The following is an 18,394-nucleotide window of genomic DNA, read 5'->3' on the forward strand; positions in this document are numbered from 1 at the left end:
TACAACACACACACACACACAGTGGGATTATAATAAAACAGTCACACTGCAGATTTTTAGATTTATGTTTCTGCAATGCCTCTGTGATTCTTTGTAGCTCAGACTATAAAGAAAAATGAAGATTGATATTGGAGGACTCTCTGGGCTGTTTCTCATTGATTCATCACTATAGATAGCAGATGGCTATCCTCTCCCCTGATGAGGCAGGTGGTCTCTGTTCAGTGTATGCAACATTTCATTCTACCTCTATCATGGGCTCTTAAGGCTTGTAAAATGCTCAGCAGAGTGTAACAAAGTCATTTGTATAAGGTCTGGAGTTTTGGAATACAATTAATCGTGGGTTTTAGTACATTGTTGATTATTGTACAAAGCAAAAAAAAAAAAATCTTAAGAGTGGTTTTGTTTGTTTTTGGTACTGGGGATTGAACCCAGGTGTGCTTTACAATCAAGCTACATTCCCAATCCTTTAGGTTTTTTGAGATAGGGTCTCATTAAGTTGATAAGGATGGCCTTGAACTTGTAACCCTCCTGCCTCAGTCTCCCAAGTAGCTGGGACTACAGGCACTATAAGTACGTACCACCAGAACTATTTATTAAAACAAATTAAACTCACTTAGATTCATCTACTAAGCCACTATTACGAATACATGAGAGGTGCAATGTCCACTTTTTATTTCCTGGCATAAGAATTCATACATGACATAATGAACTCCTGATGTCCTTTAGGACAAAACAATCCTTTATTAAAACAAACTTTAGTTCAATAGAAGGAACTTTCTGGCATGTAAAACTGTCTGTCCATGGAATAAACTAGTCTAAAGTAGAAACAAGAGTCAAGATTAGAATTAGGGTGAAAGTAGAAGCCAGGTCCAATCTCAGAGCTGAAATGTTAATCATCACTTTCTGCTTACTAATAAAGGCTAGTATTTGAAGATATTTAAGAAGGAAAAAATAGTTCAACATCAATCTTTTAATATTAATGGATCACCTTATCCATTAGATAGGAACTAAGAACAGAGTAATCTAGGATCATATTTGAACTTGATAGACTATGCCAGGTACCATTCTGAGTTTTTACATATTCACTTAGTTCTCATAACAACCCTTTGATTTAGGTGCCCCTTTAAATTTAGAGAAATTACATAATATGTCCAAGATCACATAGTTAGCAAACAGCAATGCTGGGATTCAAAGCTATGCAATGTGCCTCCATAATTCATGTTCCTAACCATTATGCAAATATGGCCTTTATGTCTTTATTTGGGGGATGGGGGAATGTGATCCTGGCAATCTTTGTCTTTGTCATCCTCTAATTTAAATATTATTTAACTGGTTTTTCTCTTGGGAAAATCTTTCCTGAGAAACATTAGAAGAAGCAGAAAATCTTTTCTCATTTCAATGAAAATAGCACACAAAGAACCTCTGGAACACCAGATACTATCAAAACAAAATCAAAATGCAGTCAAGATAAAGCCACAATATTCATTCCATGTAAGTAAACGCTTGGCAGGCTTTCAGGTCAATATGGCATTTCATTTGTGAGAAGACTATTAATCTCTGTAATAAAATTTAGATTTCACCAGCCCAGTTTTGAAGAGAGGCTAATAATCAAACTCATGTATACAACATCATATTGAAAAAGGATAAAAAATGAGAAACTACACTTAAGTCATAGTCTATGAAAGAAAAAAAAAAGTGAACATCAGAATCATCATCTGCTTGAAACTTCTTGACAGGAGTCTGAGGCCTCATTATGTTGCTCGGACTGGTCTCAAATGGTCTCAAACTCATGGGCTCAAATGATCTTGAATCCGTTTCTTGATTAGCTGGGACTATGATGTGTGCCACCATGACTGGCTATATCTTGGTTTCTAAATCTGGACTTCTGATGTGATATTGCACAGCAAAGGGTTAACTCAGCAGGTTTTGACTGTCATTGTGTACCTGAGATGCAAATTTGGTCACGCTAGACAGTTTATGCTAACAATCTGATTTATGGTGAATGCCTATATTGTAGACCTCGGGCCCTGTACTACACTTTATCAGTTTGACTTCAGGGCAGGTTCTGGGGTCTGAATGCTGATCAATCACACAGGCACCATATGCCTCTTTTACTGACTTAAAAAAAAAAAAAAAATGCTACTACACTGGACACTAGGTCTTGAGTGACCTTCCCTGGTTGGTGACATTTCACATACCATAAACAATTGCTAAAAGAATTAAGAACTATCCTCGTAACTCCACGGGAGAAAACGACTGTGAACTTGTGCCTGGTTTTCCTTAATTCCACCCATTTGCCTCTTCCCTTTGCTGGTCTTAATATATATCCTTTTGCTTTAATAAACAATAACCATGAATACAACAGCTTTTCTGGGTCTTGTGAGTCCCTCCAGTGCATTATTGAACCCAAATGTGGCATTAGGGATCCTGACATATGTATGTTAACATAAGATAAAAATTAAAATATTCAGTAATCTGTGCAAGAAACATTTCAGAAACAATGAATTCTATAGTTGCTACTCTGTCCATTTTCAAACAGAACATCTAGTATAATGAATGCACATATGTTTATTAAGTATGTACTTTATGGCACTTTAATTCAGATACCTTGTCTCTTAAAAGGGTTTTGGTTATTTTTAAAAAATACACAGTAAACACATTTCAGAGTAAGCCAAAATAAATTTTTATTAAATGTTAGAAGAGATATATACACAATTCACAGATCTTTACAAAACAAATGCCAATCCTTGTCCAATTTTTTAAGTTTTATACAGATTCCAAAATTTTGCTGTGAAATAGAGTCTATAAAATATTTCATTTAGAAAAGAATTAGGAGGTTAATTTTAGGCAAAATAATGTTCAAAATTGAGTTTGCATGAAAGTGAGCAGCTTTCAAACACTGTTATTATTTATCCCAATGACAAAATAATGGGAAAATGAACATTAAACTGACTTACTGAGGAAACAATAAGTATTCTGTAAACTTCTGAAATTCACCTGAAATGTTTTTATTACTTTCAGAAGGAGTGCCATTATAAGGTATCAATGATTCATACTATGTATGCAAATAAAATTAAATATGTCATCACAAATAAGCACCTCTTATTGTAAGATATGTTAAGAAGTCTTATTACACTGAAGGCTTATGACACAGTCCATAAACCCTCCAGGAAACAGTCTCTTCACACAGAATGATAATTCATCCATTTTATGAACAAACATTTCTTTAGTAGTATTGCTGGTATTAAGAAAAACAAAAACACACACAAACAAAAAAATCACAAGTTCAAAATATGATAGCAACGTACAAAAGCAGCCAGTAGTTTTGGTCTTTGAGAGTATACCCTGCGGTTTAACAAAGACTGGCTTTGAATCTCCCATTCAAAAGCATGCCTCTTTATACCTCTTTTTCCCAAAAGGATGACTGTCCAACTGATGCTGTTCCACAGAACAGAATCCTTACTGCCAACTTGAAAGGGATATGGCTCAACAAAGGAGAAAACTTATCATTTTACCTCAAAGATGGGAAGCAAAAAAATCAATGTCAAAGTATATGGAATCACAAGGAATTTCAAAATATGTTGTTTTGAAAAATTTCCCCTGAGCTCTGGTGCTTTTTACTTATAGTCTCTAGTGAAACAGGTGCATTCCATCGTTCCAACTGTATCTCTATATGCTAGGATTCCTGGTGCTGAAAGTAGATAAGGTATGTATTGAACAGCACAGCGTAGTAGTGATTACATGTTTTGCGGAAATCTTTGGTGAGATACAGTCCTGTAGAAATCTTACTTTGCTTCCTTCCTCACAGTATGCCTAGCATCTTCAAGTTATTTTCAGAGGAGAAACCACAAGACCATAATGAAGGACAAGCAGACCATCCTGAAAAAGGGAGGGAGAGAAAAGACTTTTGTAGTTGCTTGAAAACTAGTTATGCAAATGATCATATCAAATCTTTGTGTGTGTGTGTGTGTGTACTGGGAATTGAACCCCGGATGCGTTACCACTAAACTACATCCCCAGTTCTTTTAATTTTTTTGAAACAGGATCTCACTAAGTGGCTGAGGCTGGCCTCAAACTTGTGATTCTCCCTCCTCAGTGTCCCTAGTTATTGTGATTATAGATAGACACATGCCTTGGGGTCCAGCAACCAAGGTTGTTTATGACTAAACAATTCTCCAAAGATGGATAAAAGAGATATGTCTTTTCTTTTTAATAAAATACCCAAGCACTAGATTTGACTAAAAAAAAGAAGACTCAACTACCATAAAGCATCATGGATTTGTTTAAGATATGAAATGTTTAGCCAGGTGCAGTGGCTCATGCCTGTAATTCCAGCAACTGGAGAGGCAGAGGCAAGAGAATTCAAGTTTGAAGTCAGCCTCAGTAATTTGGGGAGACCCTGTCTCAAAATAAAAATAAAAATTGGGCTGGGAGCAGTGGCACATGACTGTAATCCCAACGGCTCAGGAGGCTGAGACAGGTGGACCACAAGTTCAAAGTCAGCCTCAGCAAAAGCAAGGCATTATGCAACTCAGTGAGACCCTGTGTCTAAATAAAATACAAAATAGGGTAGGGGATGTGGCTCAGTGGTCAAGTGCCCCTGAATTCAGTCCCCAGTACCCCCGTCAAAATAAGGACTGAGGATGTAGCTCAGTGGTAGAGTGTCCTTGGTTCAACTGCCAGTACCACTAAAAAAAAGGAGGAAAAAAAGAAATGTTCATTTTCACTTAAGTGCAATTTACTGTTACTGTAAGTAATGATACTTTGCAACTCTTAACCATTTAGGGAAGCCTAAAATTAATCATGCAGTTTATATCCTTCCTTCAATTGTCTTTAGGGCTGTTGGGCAACTTAAGTTTATACTAAATGATTTCAGATGATCTGTTTCCAAGTCTTTTTATCAGCTTTTTTGTGGGTGTCTATTTCCCCTTTTGATAACAGGTCCTAATTCTCTGTGCCCTTACCAAGGCTGTATTCAGTAAGTAACCCACTTTTATAATGTACTCTTTTTACTTTCCTATGGACTAAAAAATTAGCTAAAAGGAAAGACTCAATGGGAAATGTACCAAGGACTGCTCTGAGTAACAGTGTGGCATTGTAGAGACGATGGAAGAGATAGTCACTCGGTGTGGTGGTACACACCTGTAATCCCAGCAGCTTGGGAAGCTGAGGCAGGAGAATCTCAAGCTCAAAGACAGCCTCAGCAACTCAGTGAGGTGCTAAGCAACTCAGTGAGACCCTGTCTCTAAATAAAATACACAAAAGGGCTGGGGATGTGGCTCAGTGGTTAAGTGCCCCTGAGTTCACCTGAGTTCAATCTCCAGTACCAAAAAAAAAAAAAAAAAAAATGTAGTCTAGGGGAAGGTGATTAGGACATGGATATGGGGCTCTACCCTCACAAATGAATTAATGCTGTATCAAGGGAGTGGGTCAGGTCTTTTACAGGACTGGATCAATTCCCTGAGAATGGGTTGTTATAAAGCAAGTTCAATTATCTCAGCTCACTCTCTTATACACGTATCCCTGATGAACACTGCTGGATCCCTTTCCACTTCTCAGTCAGGAGTCCCTGGCAAAGACACAAGCACTATGCTGTTTGGGTCTTTCAGTCATCAGAATCACAAGGCAAATAAACTTCTTTACTTTGTAAGTTATTCTTCTTCAGGTATTTTGTTATAGAGGCACAAAAGAGATTAGACATTATTCAATCAGTGAGTGTTCTATAATGTACATCATACCATTCATTCATTCATTCATTCTGTGGTACTGGGGACTGAACCAGAGGCACTTTACCACTGTGCTGCAACCCCAGCCCTTTTTATTTTTAATTTTCAGACAGTGTCTCACTAAGTTGCTGAGGCTGGCCTCCATTTTATGATCCTCCTGCCTCGGCCAAGTTGCTAAGTTTACAGGTGTGTGCCAGTACACCCAGCTAGTTACTTCTGCGGAGAATAGAAAGATGGCTAAGTCCTCTCCTTTCTTTTTAAATCACACATTTAATACAAGTAAAAATGATAGTTATTTAAAAAAATAAAGGCCCTGAATTATTTTACTACTAATTACCTTTGCTACTCTGACAAATTGACTCTTGTCAAAATAACAGAAGTGTGCTTATAACTGAAGGATAATTGTAACGTTATAATCTTAAGGTATAAGGGAATAATTAGCTCTGGAGCCATACATCCTTCCATTGCTTAGTTAAATGTAAGTGTTGTTATTTAAGTTATACAAACTTGTAATTTCCTTAAAAAGTCTAAATATCATTAAATGAAATAAAATAATTTAAAAAGGTACCAAAAATAAAAATCTAAATAAAAAACCATGAAGTCATACCTCTAATCTAATCTAATACCACAGGATTCTTTCCCTCTTCTCCTTTCATGTTTGTATTTTTCCCTTCTGTCATAGTGAGAACCATAGTACCCAACAATATCAACATGTTTACTCATTTTTTTTTTTTTTTTTTTGCGGTGCTGGGATCGAACCCAGGGCCCTGTGCTTGCAAGACAAGCACTCTACCAACTGAGCTATCTCCCCAGCCCTCATTTTTTAAAAAAATATTTTATTTAGGTGTTGATAGACCTTTATTTTATTCATTTATTTATATGTGGTGCTGAGAATTGAACCCAGTGTCTCACATATGCCAGGCAAGCACTCTGCCACTGTGCCACAACCCCAGCCCATGTTTACTCATTTGTTTTATCTTTTTTTTTTTTGAGGCGGGTGGTGGTACTGGGGATTGAACCCAGAGGTACTTAACCACTGAGCCACATCCCCAGTCTTTTTTTTTTTGTGGTGCTGGGGATCGAACTCAGGGCCTTGTGCTTGAGAGGCAAGCACTCTACCGACTGAGCTATCTCCCTAGCCCAGCCTTTTTCATTTTTTAAAATGTTTTTTAGTTGTTGAAGGATCTTTATTATTTATTTATTTATTTATATGTGGTGCTGAGAACCGAACCCAGTGCCTCCCACATGCTAGGCAAGAATTCTACCACTGAGCCACAACACCCAGCCCATTCATTTTTTTAAATTTTAACACGAGGTCACTAAGTTGCTTAGGTCCTTGCTAAGTTCTGAGGCTGATCTCAAACTTATGATCCTCCTGCCTCAGCCTCCTGAGCCACTGGGACTTTAGGCGTATGCCACCATGCCCAGTTTGTTTAATGTTGTAATATACAGAAAATGGTTTCAGAATTACCCCATTAATATTACTTTAACAACTTACTAAGTTCAAGATTGTTTTATTTCTGTATGGTGCTAGGGATTAAACCCAGGACCTCATGCATTCTACCACCCCAAGGTTTTTCTTTTTTAATTTTTTTCCTTTTAAAAACACTTTTCGAATTAAGTGTACAACATGATAAACTTTCACATTTGTAATATACCCATGTAATTACAATCCAAATCAAGTTATGAAATGTTTCTGGCAGATTAGAATCCAGTCAACATGCACTTCTAAACACTGACTACCCTTCAACTGTCATAGGCTACTACTGCCTATTTTTGAACTTTATAGAGTGCACTCACAGCATACAGATTCTTGTTAGTTGAGATAACAAGATTAGTCATGATCTGAGCAGGGGTTGTGGCTCAGTGGTAGAGTGCTCGCCTAGCATGCATGAGGCCCTGGGTTCGATCCTCAGCACCACATAAAAATAAAATAAAGGTATTGTGTCCACCTAAAACTGAAACAAAAAAAAAAAAAAAAAAAAAAAAAAAAAAAAAAAGATTAGTCATGAGTTAGTATATGCTAAACCACTGCCCCTAAGGGAAATATAAGATTAGGTTCCTACAAGTCTCTGGTAATTTTCATTACCATATATAATCTGGTTATGGGTTCTGTTAAAAAAAAAAAAAAACAAACTTTAATACATATTGTTGATTCATGAATATTTGAGTCATAGACAATAACACTATAACTCATGCCTGAATGAAGTATTCTACTATACAGTATTTCTGAGTCTTTTTCTCTCTCTCTTTTTTTCTTTTCAGTGTTGGGGCTCAAACTCCAGGATCTTTATGCAGGCTAGGGAAGTGTTCTATCACTCAGCTATATCCCTAACCTTGATTGTGGTCATTTTAAAGAGTTAAATCAGAAACAAAAAAAAAAGTATAAAAATGTGAAAATAATGGCACTAAATATATCATAAAAAGTTACTTTTTTAGAAGATGATACTGAAACAAGAAGGTAGGGGCTGGGGGTTGGGGTTGTGGTTCAGTGGTAGAGCACTTGCCTGGTATGTGTGAGGCCCCACATTCAGTCCCCAGCACAAATAAATAATAAAAAAGAAGGCAAATAAATAACCTTAGCAAGGACTTTGTATAACAGGCAATTCAAATTTTTGGCTGCTCTGTGCCTTTGTATAGATGACCATGAAAAGGCTACTAGAATTACTTTTGAGGTTGTAATAAAAACTCATGCATTTTTCTATATGTCAATTAAAAAAAAATCATGATATATATGCACTTATATAAGCAGAAGAGTGTATTTTCTGCTTCTTCAAAGGAACTGTATAATCTACACTAATAAGATAACTCATACAATATTCTGCATCTGAACTTTAAATAGTTCCATCCAATCAAGTACACATAGTTAATTATACCAAAATAATATTTCTAACCAATTAAACATCTGTTTAAGCTCAGAATTCAACAAATCTTTGTTAATTCATTATAAGCATCTCAGAGCCATATAGCTCATAAAATAGTTTATCACTCTAGATTCAGGAATACATTAGAATATTCTGCTAAACTCTTCTTAAATGAAGAATCTTATCTTGCTTTTCTCTTCACTAAAATTTCAGAATCTATCTTGCTTTTTTATTGTCCAGACTAGAGAACTTCCCATTATATTCCCATTCACATTAACAGGTTATTAAAGCACCAAAAAAAAAAAAAAAAAAAAAACCTAGGCGTGGTGGCACATGCCTGTACTCCCAGCACTCTGGAGGCCGAGGTAAAAGGATCACTTGAGCCCAGGAGTTTGAAACCAGCCTGGGCAACAGAGTGAGATTCCTATCTCAGAAACAAAGAAACAAATAAGCTGGGCAACCTTGCACATGCCTATAATCCTGGTGGCTTGGGAGGCTGAGGCAGGAGGATGACAAGCTCAAAGCTAACTTGGGCAATTTAGCAACACCCTGTCTGAAAATAAAAAAAAATTAAAAAAGGTCTGGGACATAGCTCAGTAGTAGAGCACCCCTGGACTCAAATCCCAGGTACCACACACATTAAAAAAAAAAAAAAACTCAACCTATTCAGCTAGAAATTGTACATAAATTTCTATGGTCTAATAAATATCTACAAATTTTTCTTTTTATAAAAAAATCATTTATTTATTTATTTATTTTTGAGGTGGGGGTCTCACTGTTTAGGCTGGTCTCAATCTCCTGAATTCAAGTGATCCTCAAGCCTCAGCCTCCTAAGTAGCTAGAATTATAGAGCTATACCACTGTTCTCAGTGTATAAATTTTTCTTAAAGAGGTATTCTTACGGATAGACAGTCACATGCAGAATAATGAACTGCATAAACAACAGTGGTCCCGTAAGATTATATTAAAGCCTAGATGTGTAATGAGTTATACCATCTAGTTTGTAAAAGTACATTCTATGTTCATATAACAGCAAAATCACCTAATGATGCATTTCTCAGAATACATCCAAATCATTAAGTACATCGCTGAACTGGCCTAGTAGCCTTTAAAACACTACTGCAATATGAGACACAGAAAAAGAGTGAAACTTCTAGAATTGAACTGCTTGGCATTTGAACCCTGGCTCATCACTAACTCCCTGTGGGAAGTTACATGTCTTTTCTGTACCTTAGTGTCCTTATCTTTAAAAGGAGGCATAAAAGAATACCAACCTCAGCAAGGCACGGTGGCACACAACTGTAATCCCAGTGGCTCAGGAGTCTGAGACAGGAGGATTGCGAGTTCAAAGCCAGCCACAGCAAAAGCAAGGTGCTAAGCAACTCAGTGAGACCCTGTCTCTAAATAAAATACAAAATAGGGATGGGGATGTGACTCAGTGGTTGAATTCAATCCCCAGAACTCACCCAAAAAAAGAATATCAAACTCACAGATTCACTGTGAGGAATAAATGAGCTAATCCACACAAACCACTGAGACCAAGTTGAACTATGCAGTAAATATTCAATAAATATTAACTATAATTATTATTTATAGTCTGAGTAATTTTAATAAATTATGGATATTTATGAAAATTTTATGAGATAACATGGAACATCCCTCCATTCTAGGGAATGAATTCAGAGGTGCTTTGCCACTCAATTTAGTTTTTATTTTGAGACAGGGTCTTGATAAGTTGCCTAGGCTGACCTTGAACTTGCAGTATTCCTGCCTCGGTCTCCCAAGTTGATGGGATTATAGGCATATGGCACTGTGCCCAGTACTTTTTTCTTTCATTAAACAATTTGTATTCAACATAAATTTGATATAGTCTGAGACCTACCTGCATCGCTGCATCACCTATTGCACGTCGGATTTCCCTAAGAGTTTGGTACTGCTCCAGCAAGTGATCACCACAAATGATATCTACCTATGGGAAAACAGACACACATCAGACTACCTTCCTGCAAAATACCATCTGAAGAAACGAAGGGGGGAAATATCAACACAATTACTTCCAGACTAGACTCTGCTATTTTATTGAAGACCAACTAAACATTCTTGAGAAAGATTTTAGAAACTTTTAACAAAAGAAAATAAGGTAAAATGGGAAGAATACTGGAGGACAGAGAAGGACAACAGCATAGAATAAACTATACTCAAAATGATTCCTTGAATCTCTGAGAACTTAAAACATGATTAATACATCCCCAGCCATATATATATATATAAAAGTTGTTGATAGACCCTTATTTTATTTATTTATATGTGGTACCGAGAATCGAACCCAGGGCCTCATACATGCTAGGCAAGCACTCTACCATTGAGCTACAACTCCAGCCCTCTATATTTTATTTTGATGCAGGGTTTTGCTAAGTGACTGAGATCCCCCTGCCTCAGCCTCCCAAATCATCGGATTACACATGTGCTACAACGTCCAACTCCTTTATTATTTTGATCTGCAACAAGTAATTTTAAAGGTAGTTTATTATTTAGCAGTACTCTGGTAATTATTACTTCCTGCTAGTAAGTAACCACATATCAAGGTCACATATCTGCAAATGAAACACCCATTACCAACCTATGACTAACTAGTTTAAAGAAAGTCTGCACAGTAGACCCAAGGGACTGGGAACACAAAAATTTTATTCTGATTAGTAGTTACCCAGCTCAATGTTTTGTTCATATTAGAAGTAACTCTTAGCTGGGCATGGTGGCACACACCCATAATTCCAGCAGTTTAGGAGGCTAAGGCAGAAGGATTGCAAGTTCAAAGACAGCCTCCGCACTTTAGCAAGGCTCTAAGCAACTTAACAAGACCCTGTCTCTAAATAAAATACACAAAAGGGTTGGGGATGTAGCTCAGTGGTTAAGAGCCCCTGGGTTCAATCCCTGGTACCAAAGGGGGGGGGAGTAACTTCATTATTTACCCTTTCTTGGATTTAGAAAGATTAAACAAGAACTGGGGTTGTGGCTCAGTGGTGGAACACTTGTCTAGCACATGTGAAACACTGGGTTCAATCCTCAGTACCACATAAAAGTAAATAAATACAATAAAGGTATTGTGTCCATCTATAACTAAAAAATTAAAAGAAAGCAAGCTTAAACTGGGCTGGGGTTGTGGCTCAGTGGTAATGTGCTTGCCTAGCATGGGTGAGGCACTGGGTTGGATCCTCAGCACCACATAAAAATAAATAAAACAAAGGCATTGTGTCCATCTACAACTAAAAATTATTTTTTTTTTTAAAAAGAAAGCTTAAACTATTATAGTCACAAATTAAAAAGTCTAAATATTTGGTAATTTTCTGCAGCATTATTTTAATATTTTGGTGAACAGTAATTTATGAATATTACCACCTAAAAAGTAGCTGAAAAAGAAAGGAATATTTACGTAAGAGAGCTAACAAGTTGACAGAGAAAAAGTTTGAAACAAAATTTTTATCATTTTATTATATGCTCTAAACCTTGAATTCTATGACATGAGGAAAAAAGAAACTCACATTTTTATACAATAAATCAACTTAGAAAAGGTCTATTGAATAACATGGTGATGACAGTTAATAAGAACGCATTTTTTTTTTTTCCTGGTGCTAGGGAGTAAATCCACGGCCTTGCACAGGCTAATAGCTGAGAGTAGAAATTTTAAGCGTTCTTACTTAATGGGTGGGGGAAAAAGCACAGGTAATACTATGCTAATTAGCTAATTATCTTGATTTAGCCATTCCACATAGTATACATATTTTAAAACATCATGTGTATGATTAATACATACTTTTGTCAATTAAAAAATAATACATGGGGGGCACCAACTTTGAGTTTTGGCAATCAATTTTCTGGGTTTTTGATTTTTTTGTTTTTTTTTCCTCCCAGAATTGGTGATTGAACTAGGTGATTGAAAATGCTTATCACCGAGTTTCATCCACAGTCCTCACAATCAAATCTCTTTTAAATCATCAAATGTGGCACTTATGAATGGAAATTGTACTCTGATCAAAATCTAGCCATAGAGGAAATAATCTAAATCCTAGAGAGGACCTGGGTATTTCTTCTCAGTTATCCTGTATGATCAGAAGCAAGTCTTCTGACTTATGCTTTTAGAAATACTAGACTATTATGGGATTGCTCACAATGCTTTGTCCAGGAGTCTTTAAACAACAGTTTCTAACCCAAAGTCTAAGAGCCTCAATTATGCCATGGTTACAAGGTAATAAATTATTTCTAATTTTCATTGAATGTAAGATACAACCAGCATGTCAAACTCAGAGAGATCACTTTAATTTGATTTAATATATACTTTTAGTACGAGTGGATACAGGTACTAAAAACAACAAAATTTCAATCATTTTAACGTAACTACCAATTTACTCAAGAGCAAACAGGATATTTTAGATAAAAAATATTCCATGAATTTTACACATAATGGAGAATAACAAAAACTTCTTATAAATTTGACTATTCATGAAAAAGCAATGCTATATAAATGTGCATTTTCACTGGACCCACATAACTAGAACTATGTGTATCTTTAATGTTCAATAATATATAAGATTTGAGGTTTAGAGTTTATAAGAAAATATTATATAGCTAGAATAGGAGGGGTTTTGTTTATTTTTTGCTTTTTGGTGGTGTTTGAGAGCAAAAGGAGATATTTTGCAATCCTTAAAAAAAAACTGATAGGGAAGGCTGGACCTGGTGGTGCATGCCTGTAATCCCAACAAACTGGAAGAGGTCGAGGCAGGAGGATCACAAGTTCAAGGTCAGTCTCAGCAACTTAGCAAGGCCCTAAGCAACTTAGTGAGACCCTGTTTCAAAATAAAAAAAGGTCTGGGGATGTAACTTAGTAGTAAATGCCCCAAAAAAGAAACCAATAGGGAGGGCTAGAATACAGCTCAGTGGTAGAGCACTTGCCTATCAGGTGCAAAGCCCTGGGTTCAATTCCCAGCACTGCAAAAAAGTAAAAACAAAAACAAAGTATCTGCCAAAACCAGTAGGGTCTGATGTAGAAAGTTGTCCTTATTTAGCAGAATCAGATGAGGGTGAGCCATGGGACATATAGGCCTGGTTTCTATGAACTGCTGGGAAGTATGTGGCACAGCGGTGGGAATGGTTCTGTCTTCTGGAATTTTTCCCCTAAGAGGATGGCTCTCCTAACTACACCCTATCCTGTCTATCACAGAAGAAGCTACTCCCGGTCCTGGCCTCCTTTACCTGTGTGTCTATAAATAAAAGAGAGTTGGGCAAGTTGTAGTTATAAGAGGCCAGAGCTGGTATGGCCAGACCCATCACACCCCCTCTCATAAAAAGAATATTGGCTCTTTTTTTTTTTTTTTTTTTTTTTTTTTTTTTGGCGGTACTGGGGGTCGAACTCAGGGGCCTTGAGCTTGCGAGGCAAGCACTCTACCAGCTGAGCTATCTCCCCAGCCCAGAATATTGGCTCTTGTGTTTTCATTGAGTAGGTAAGTTTTTTGGGTAATAGATAGAAAAAACCATCAACATCCTCCTCTGGCAGTTAACTCTTTTCTCCTCCACATGGGACATGGCATAGAGGACCTCCACAGTCTACCTTAGACAGACAGATACTGCAATTTTCTAAGGTTTGTTTGGTACTGGGGATTGAACCCAGGGGTGCTTAATCACTGAGATATGGCACAAGATGGGTCTTGCCAAGTTGCTGAGGCTGGTCTTGAACTTGTGATCCTCCTGCCTCAGTCTCCTGAGTTGCTGGGATCACAGGCATGCACCACCATGCCCTGACACTTTTCTAAGTATTTTGAGCTTGCTTATTACACTTCACTTGCAAGCAAGTGAAGAAAAGTGGATGATAAGTAATCTTTGCTCTACTACCAAATGAGAAAGAACTAGAATTGAGACTCTAGAAGTTCTTAAATATTTCTTATATTCTCAGCTTTTCTCTGACACCAAGAGATGGTCATTGATGGCAAAATGAAATGAACAGTAAATAAAAAATGTGACCAAAGTTGGGAGTGGGAATCACTGGTATCAATATTCATTTGGCACTTACAATGTCTACAGTATCATAAAATTAAGCCACTACACAAAATCCTCACAAGAAAGAATGAAATAGCTCTTTCCTCAATATACTAAAGGTAATCTCATACCTTCACCTGTCCTTTTATATACATGCACTGTACCTGACAAGCTGGATCAAGACCCATTTTCCTTCTGAGGAATTTTTCTACATGCCCAATAGTTGCTTCTCCTGAAACTCGAACAAACTTCTTTTCCAATGGCTACAAAAGTAAATAAAGATAGATAAATCTATTTTCAAATGTATACATACATATAAAATATGTAAATCTTTAAAAAAATGTATATCTTAAGGTATATTTTATAGCAAAGCTCATTCAATTTTCTTGAAAGAAAAATTACTAGGAATTTTGAGTTTATTCATATTCCAAAAAAGAAAAACAGAAATTCTTATTAGTTCTCCCTCTCTGAGCAATTTTAATAGAAATTGCTGGCTTATTTATTTTATTTTATTTATCTTGGTGGTACCGGAGATTGAACCCAAGGGTGCTTTACCACTGAGCTATACCTCCAACCCTTTTTTATTTTATTTATATTTTCTAGATAGGGTCTTGCTAAATTACCCAGGCTGGTCTGAGATCCTCCTGCTTTAGCCTCCCAAGCAGTAAGGATCATTTTAATGGCTCATCAAAACCACAAGAAAGGGTTGCAGGTTTATCTCAGGGGTAGACTGCTTGCCTAGCATACAGGAGGTTCTGGGTTCAATCCCTAGTACCATTAAAAAAATAAATAAATAAAAGGGAGGGCTGGGATATAGCTCAGTGTTACAATGCTCATCTAATGTGATCAAGGCCCTGGATTTGATCCCTAACCCACCAAAAAAAAAGGGAAGAGAAAGAAAAAATGTTGAGCATGGTGGAATACAACTGTAGTCCCAACTACTTGGGAGGCTGATCACTTGGGCCCATTTTGAGGCCAGCCTGTGAGGCCCTGTCTCATAAAAAAGAAAAAAAGATAAAAGAGGAAATAGTGTGGAGCAGGGCAGATTCAGAATAAAATTTATTCATTCATTTTCATTTCAAGTACTAAACTTACAATTCAAAGAGAACACCCAGGACCTAATGTCTAGAACCTGGTTTCTTTGACAACAAAAACTGCAAGGAAGAAAAAACAAAATGGAGTAGGGATAGTTAAACTAAAAAGTATGTAAGGGTTATGCATTAGAGATAAGTCCACCAATTATAATATATGGACTTTATTTAGATGCTGATTTAAACAAAACTTATGAAATAATTTTCAGGTAGCTGGGAGGCCTTGCCTAGCATTCATCAGGCCCTGGGTTCAATCCCCAGTATTGGGGGGGGGGGGGAGAAGGGGACCAGGGTTGTGGCTCAGCATGTGTGAGGCACTGGGTTCGATTCTCAGCACCACCACATATAAATAAACAAAATAAAGGTCCATTAACAACTAAAAAAAAAAATTGTAAGAAAAAAAACCAGTATCATTACTATGTTTGTTAAAGTAGTCCTTATCTTTTATTTACTTATTTTATTTGTTTATTTATTTATTCTGATACTGGGGATTGAACATAGGGGTGCTCTACTACTTCGCTACATCCCCAGAACCTTTTGTTGCTGTGTTTTGAGACAGGGTCTCACTAAGTTGCTCTAGCTGGCCTTGAACTTGTGATCCTCCTGCCTGAGCATCTCAAGTAATTGGAATTACAGGTATGCATCACTGTACATGGATAAGAGTAGCCCTTATCTTCTACTTACTTTTATTATTATTGTTGTTTTACTATTACTATTGTTTGCTGTGCTGGGGATCAAACCCAGGGCTTTGCGCATACTAGGCAAGTGCTCTACCTCTGAACTACACTCCCAGCCCTGCCCTTATCTTTTAGAAGCAAACTGAATTACTTATGTGTAAATGATATACAGTCTGGGATTTGCTTCAAAATTATATGAAAGGAAGAAGAGTGAATGTATAAATGAATGAGTGAAGTGTACACAGGGATTTGTTATACAATTCTAATACTGTATGAGTTTAAAATTTTCCATGAGAAGCAGGGTGCAATGGCACACACCTGTAGTCCCAGCTACTCCGGAAGCTTAGGTAGGAGAATCACTTGAGCCCAGGAATTGGAGACCAGCCAGGGCAACACAGCAAGAGTCTGCCAAAGAGAGGGGGAAAAAAAATGCTGGGTGTTGTGGCACACGCCTGTAATCCCAGCTACTCAGCAGGCTGAAGCAGGAGGATCACAAGTTCAAGCTCAATTGAGGCAATTTAGCAAGACCTGGTTCAAAATAAAAAGGACTGGGGCTGTATCTCAGTGGTTGAGCACTTGCCACCAAGCCAAGCATGTGTGGGGTCATAGGTTCAAATGCAGATTTTGGAGAAAAAAAACGAAACAAAATGAAAAAAACTTTAAATCTGTCACAAACTACAGGACAAGTGACTTCATTTTGTCGACAATGAATTATATATATAACAAAAAAAAAAAAAAAAAATAGAAAACTTAAAGACCTAACAACTAAAACAAAAACCATACTAAAATTTAGACAAAATTTTGAACATCAAGATTTTTTTCTTCTTTTGAGATATGGTTTTACTATGTTGCCCAAGCTGGTCTCTCAAACTCCTGGGCTCAAGTTATCCTCCTGTCTCAGCCCAAATAGCTGGGGTGATAGGTGTATACCACTGAGCCTAGCTCTATATATTTGATAATAAAAAATTGTTAATTTTTTAATTCATTACCCTCAAGCTTTTGAAAATGACAAACTCACAAAGAAGTTGTAAAAATAATACAATAAACTCTCCACTACCCTTCACTTAGCTTACCATCTATTAATACCTTACTCTATTTGCTTTATTTCTTATGCGTATGTGTTTTTTTTTTTTTTTTTTTTTTTTTTTACTTAGACAACTGGAGAGTTATTTGCAGACACTGAAATACTTAAAACTGAACAGACTGGCAGTTAACTTTTCAGAGTAAGGGGATTTGATTTTTCTAATTAACTATAACGTACTTGTCAAGAAGTGGTATGGAAGTACTCAGAAAAATTTTAACATTGATACAATTATGTAAATAGGTCCACACTCAAATTTCTCCAGTTGTTCTAATGACATCCTTTATAAACTGTTCTTATTTTGATCTAACTCAAAAAAGGATCACACATTGCATTTGATTGTGACATCTCTGTAATCTTTAGTCCAGAATAGTTCTGCCCATCTTATTTTAATCTTTCATAAGATGGACATTTAGTAACATTTTTTTTAAGATATGATATGTGGTCATTAAAAAAAAAAAGTCATGGGGCTGGGGCTGGGGCTCAGTGATAGAGCACTAGCATAGCATATGTGAGGCACTGGGTTTGATTTTCAGCAACACATATAAATAAAATAAACATCCATCCCCAACTAAAAAATACTGAAAAAAAGAAATCAGGCACAGTGGCACATGCCTATAATCACAACGATTTAAGATGTAGGAAGGTCGCAAGTTCTAGGCAAGCCTGGGCAACTTAGCAAGACCCTGCTTCAAAAAAATAAAAGATAAAAAAATGGGCTGGGGATGTAGCTCAGTGGCCCCTGGGTTCAATCCCTAGAACCACAGGGGGAAAAGAAAAAGAAAGAGAAAATGAGAGTGAAAGGGCAAGGGGGAGGGAGAGGGGGGAGAAAGGGGGAAAGGGAGAGGGAGGGAGAGAGGAGGGGAGAGAGAGAGGAAGAGGGGGAGAGAGAGAGATTGAGATCGATTCATCTTTCCAAGAACACTGA

The 18,394-nt window shown here is 36.9% G+C and overlaps 1 protein-coding gene across 10 annotated transcripts in view; it reads right to left on the minus strand.

Moving 5' to 3' along the window:
- The window catches only part of Pcgf6 (polycomb group ring finger 6), a 43,213-nt gene that overhangs the window by 8,451 nt on the left and 16,368 nt on the right, over positions 1–18,394 (minus strand). For 2 of the 10 annotated variants that reach the window (XR_007108833.1, XM_047553873.1), the window contains exons 8-9: positions 14,782–14,880; positions 10,473–10,555 (exon numbers count right to left, since the gene is read on the minus strand). Coding sequence is in view for 7 of the 10 variants with exons in the window: in XM_047553873.1 (XP_047409829.1) it covers positions 10,490–10,555; positions 14,782–14,880 (165 nt within the window). In the remaining 3 variants the exon portion in view is untranslated. Of the gene's footprint in view, positions 1–2,672; positions 3,880–5,505; positions 5,570–10,472; positions 10,560–14,781; positions 14,881–16,703; positions 16,791–18,394 lie in introns of those variants that run through there. The other 8 variants (XM_047553870.1, XR_007108832.1, XM_047553874.1 and 5 more) reach the window with 8 other exon arrangements.

Source organism: Sciurus carolinensis, chromosome 5 (genome assembly GCF_902686445.1).
Source record: "Sciurus carolinensis chromosome 5, mSciCar1.2, whole genome shotgun sequence".
Classification (NCBI taxonomy): Eukaryota; Metazoa; Chordata; class Mammalia; order Rodentia; family Sciuridae; genus Sciurus; species Sciurus carolinensis.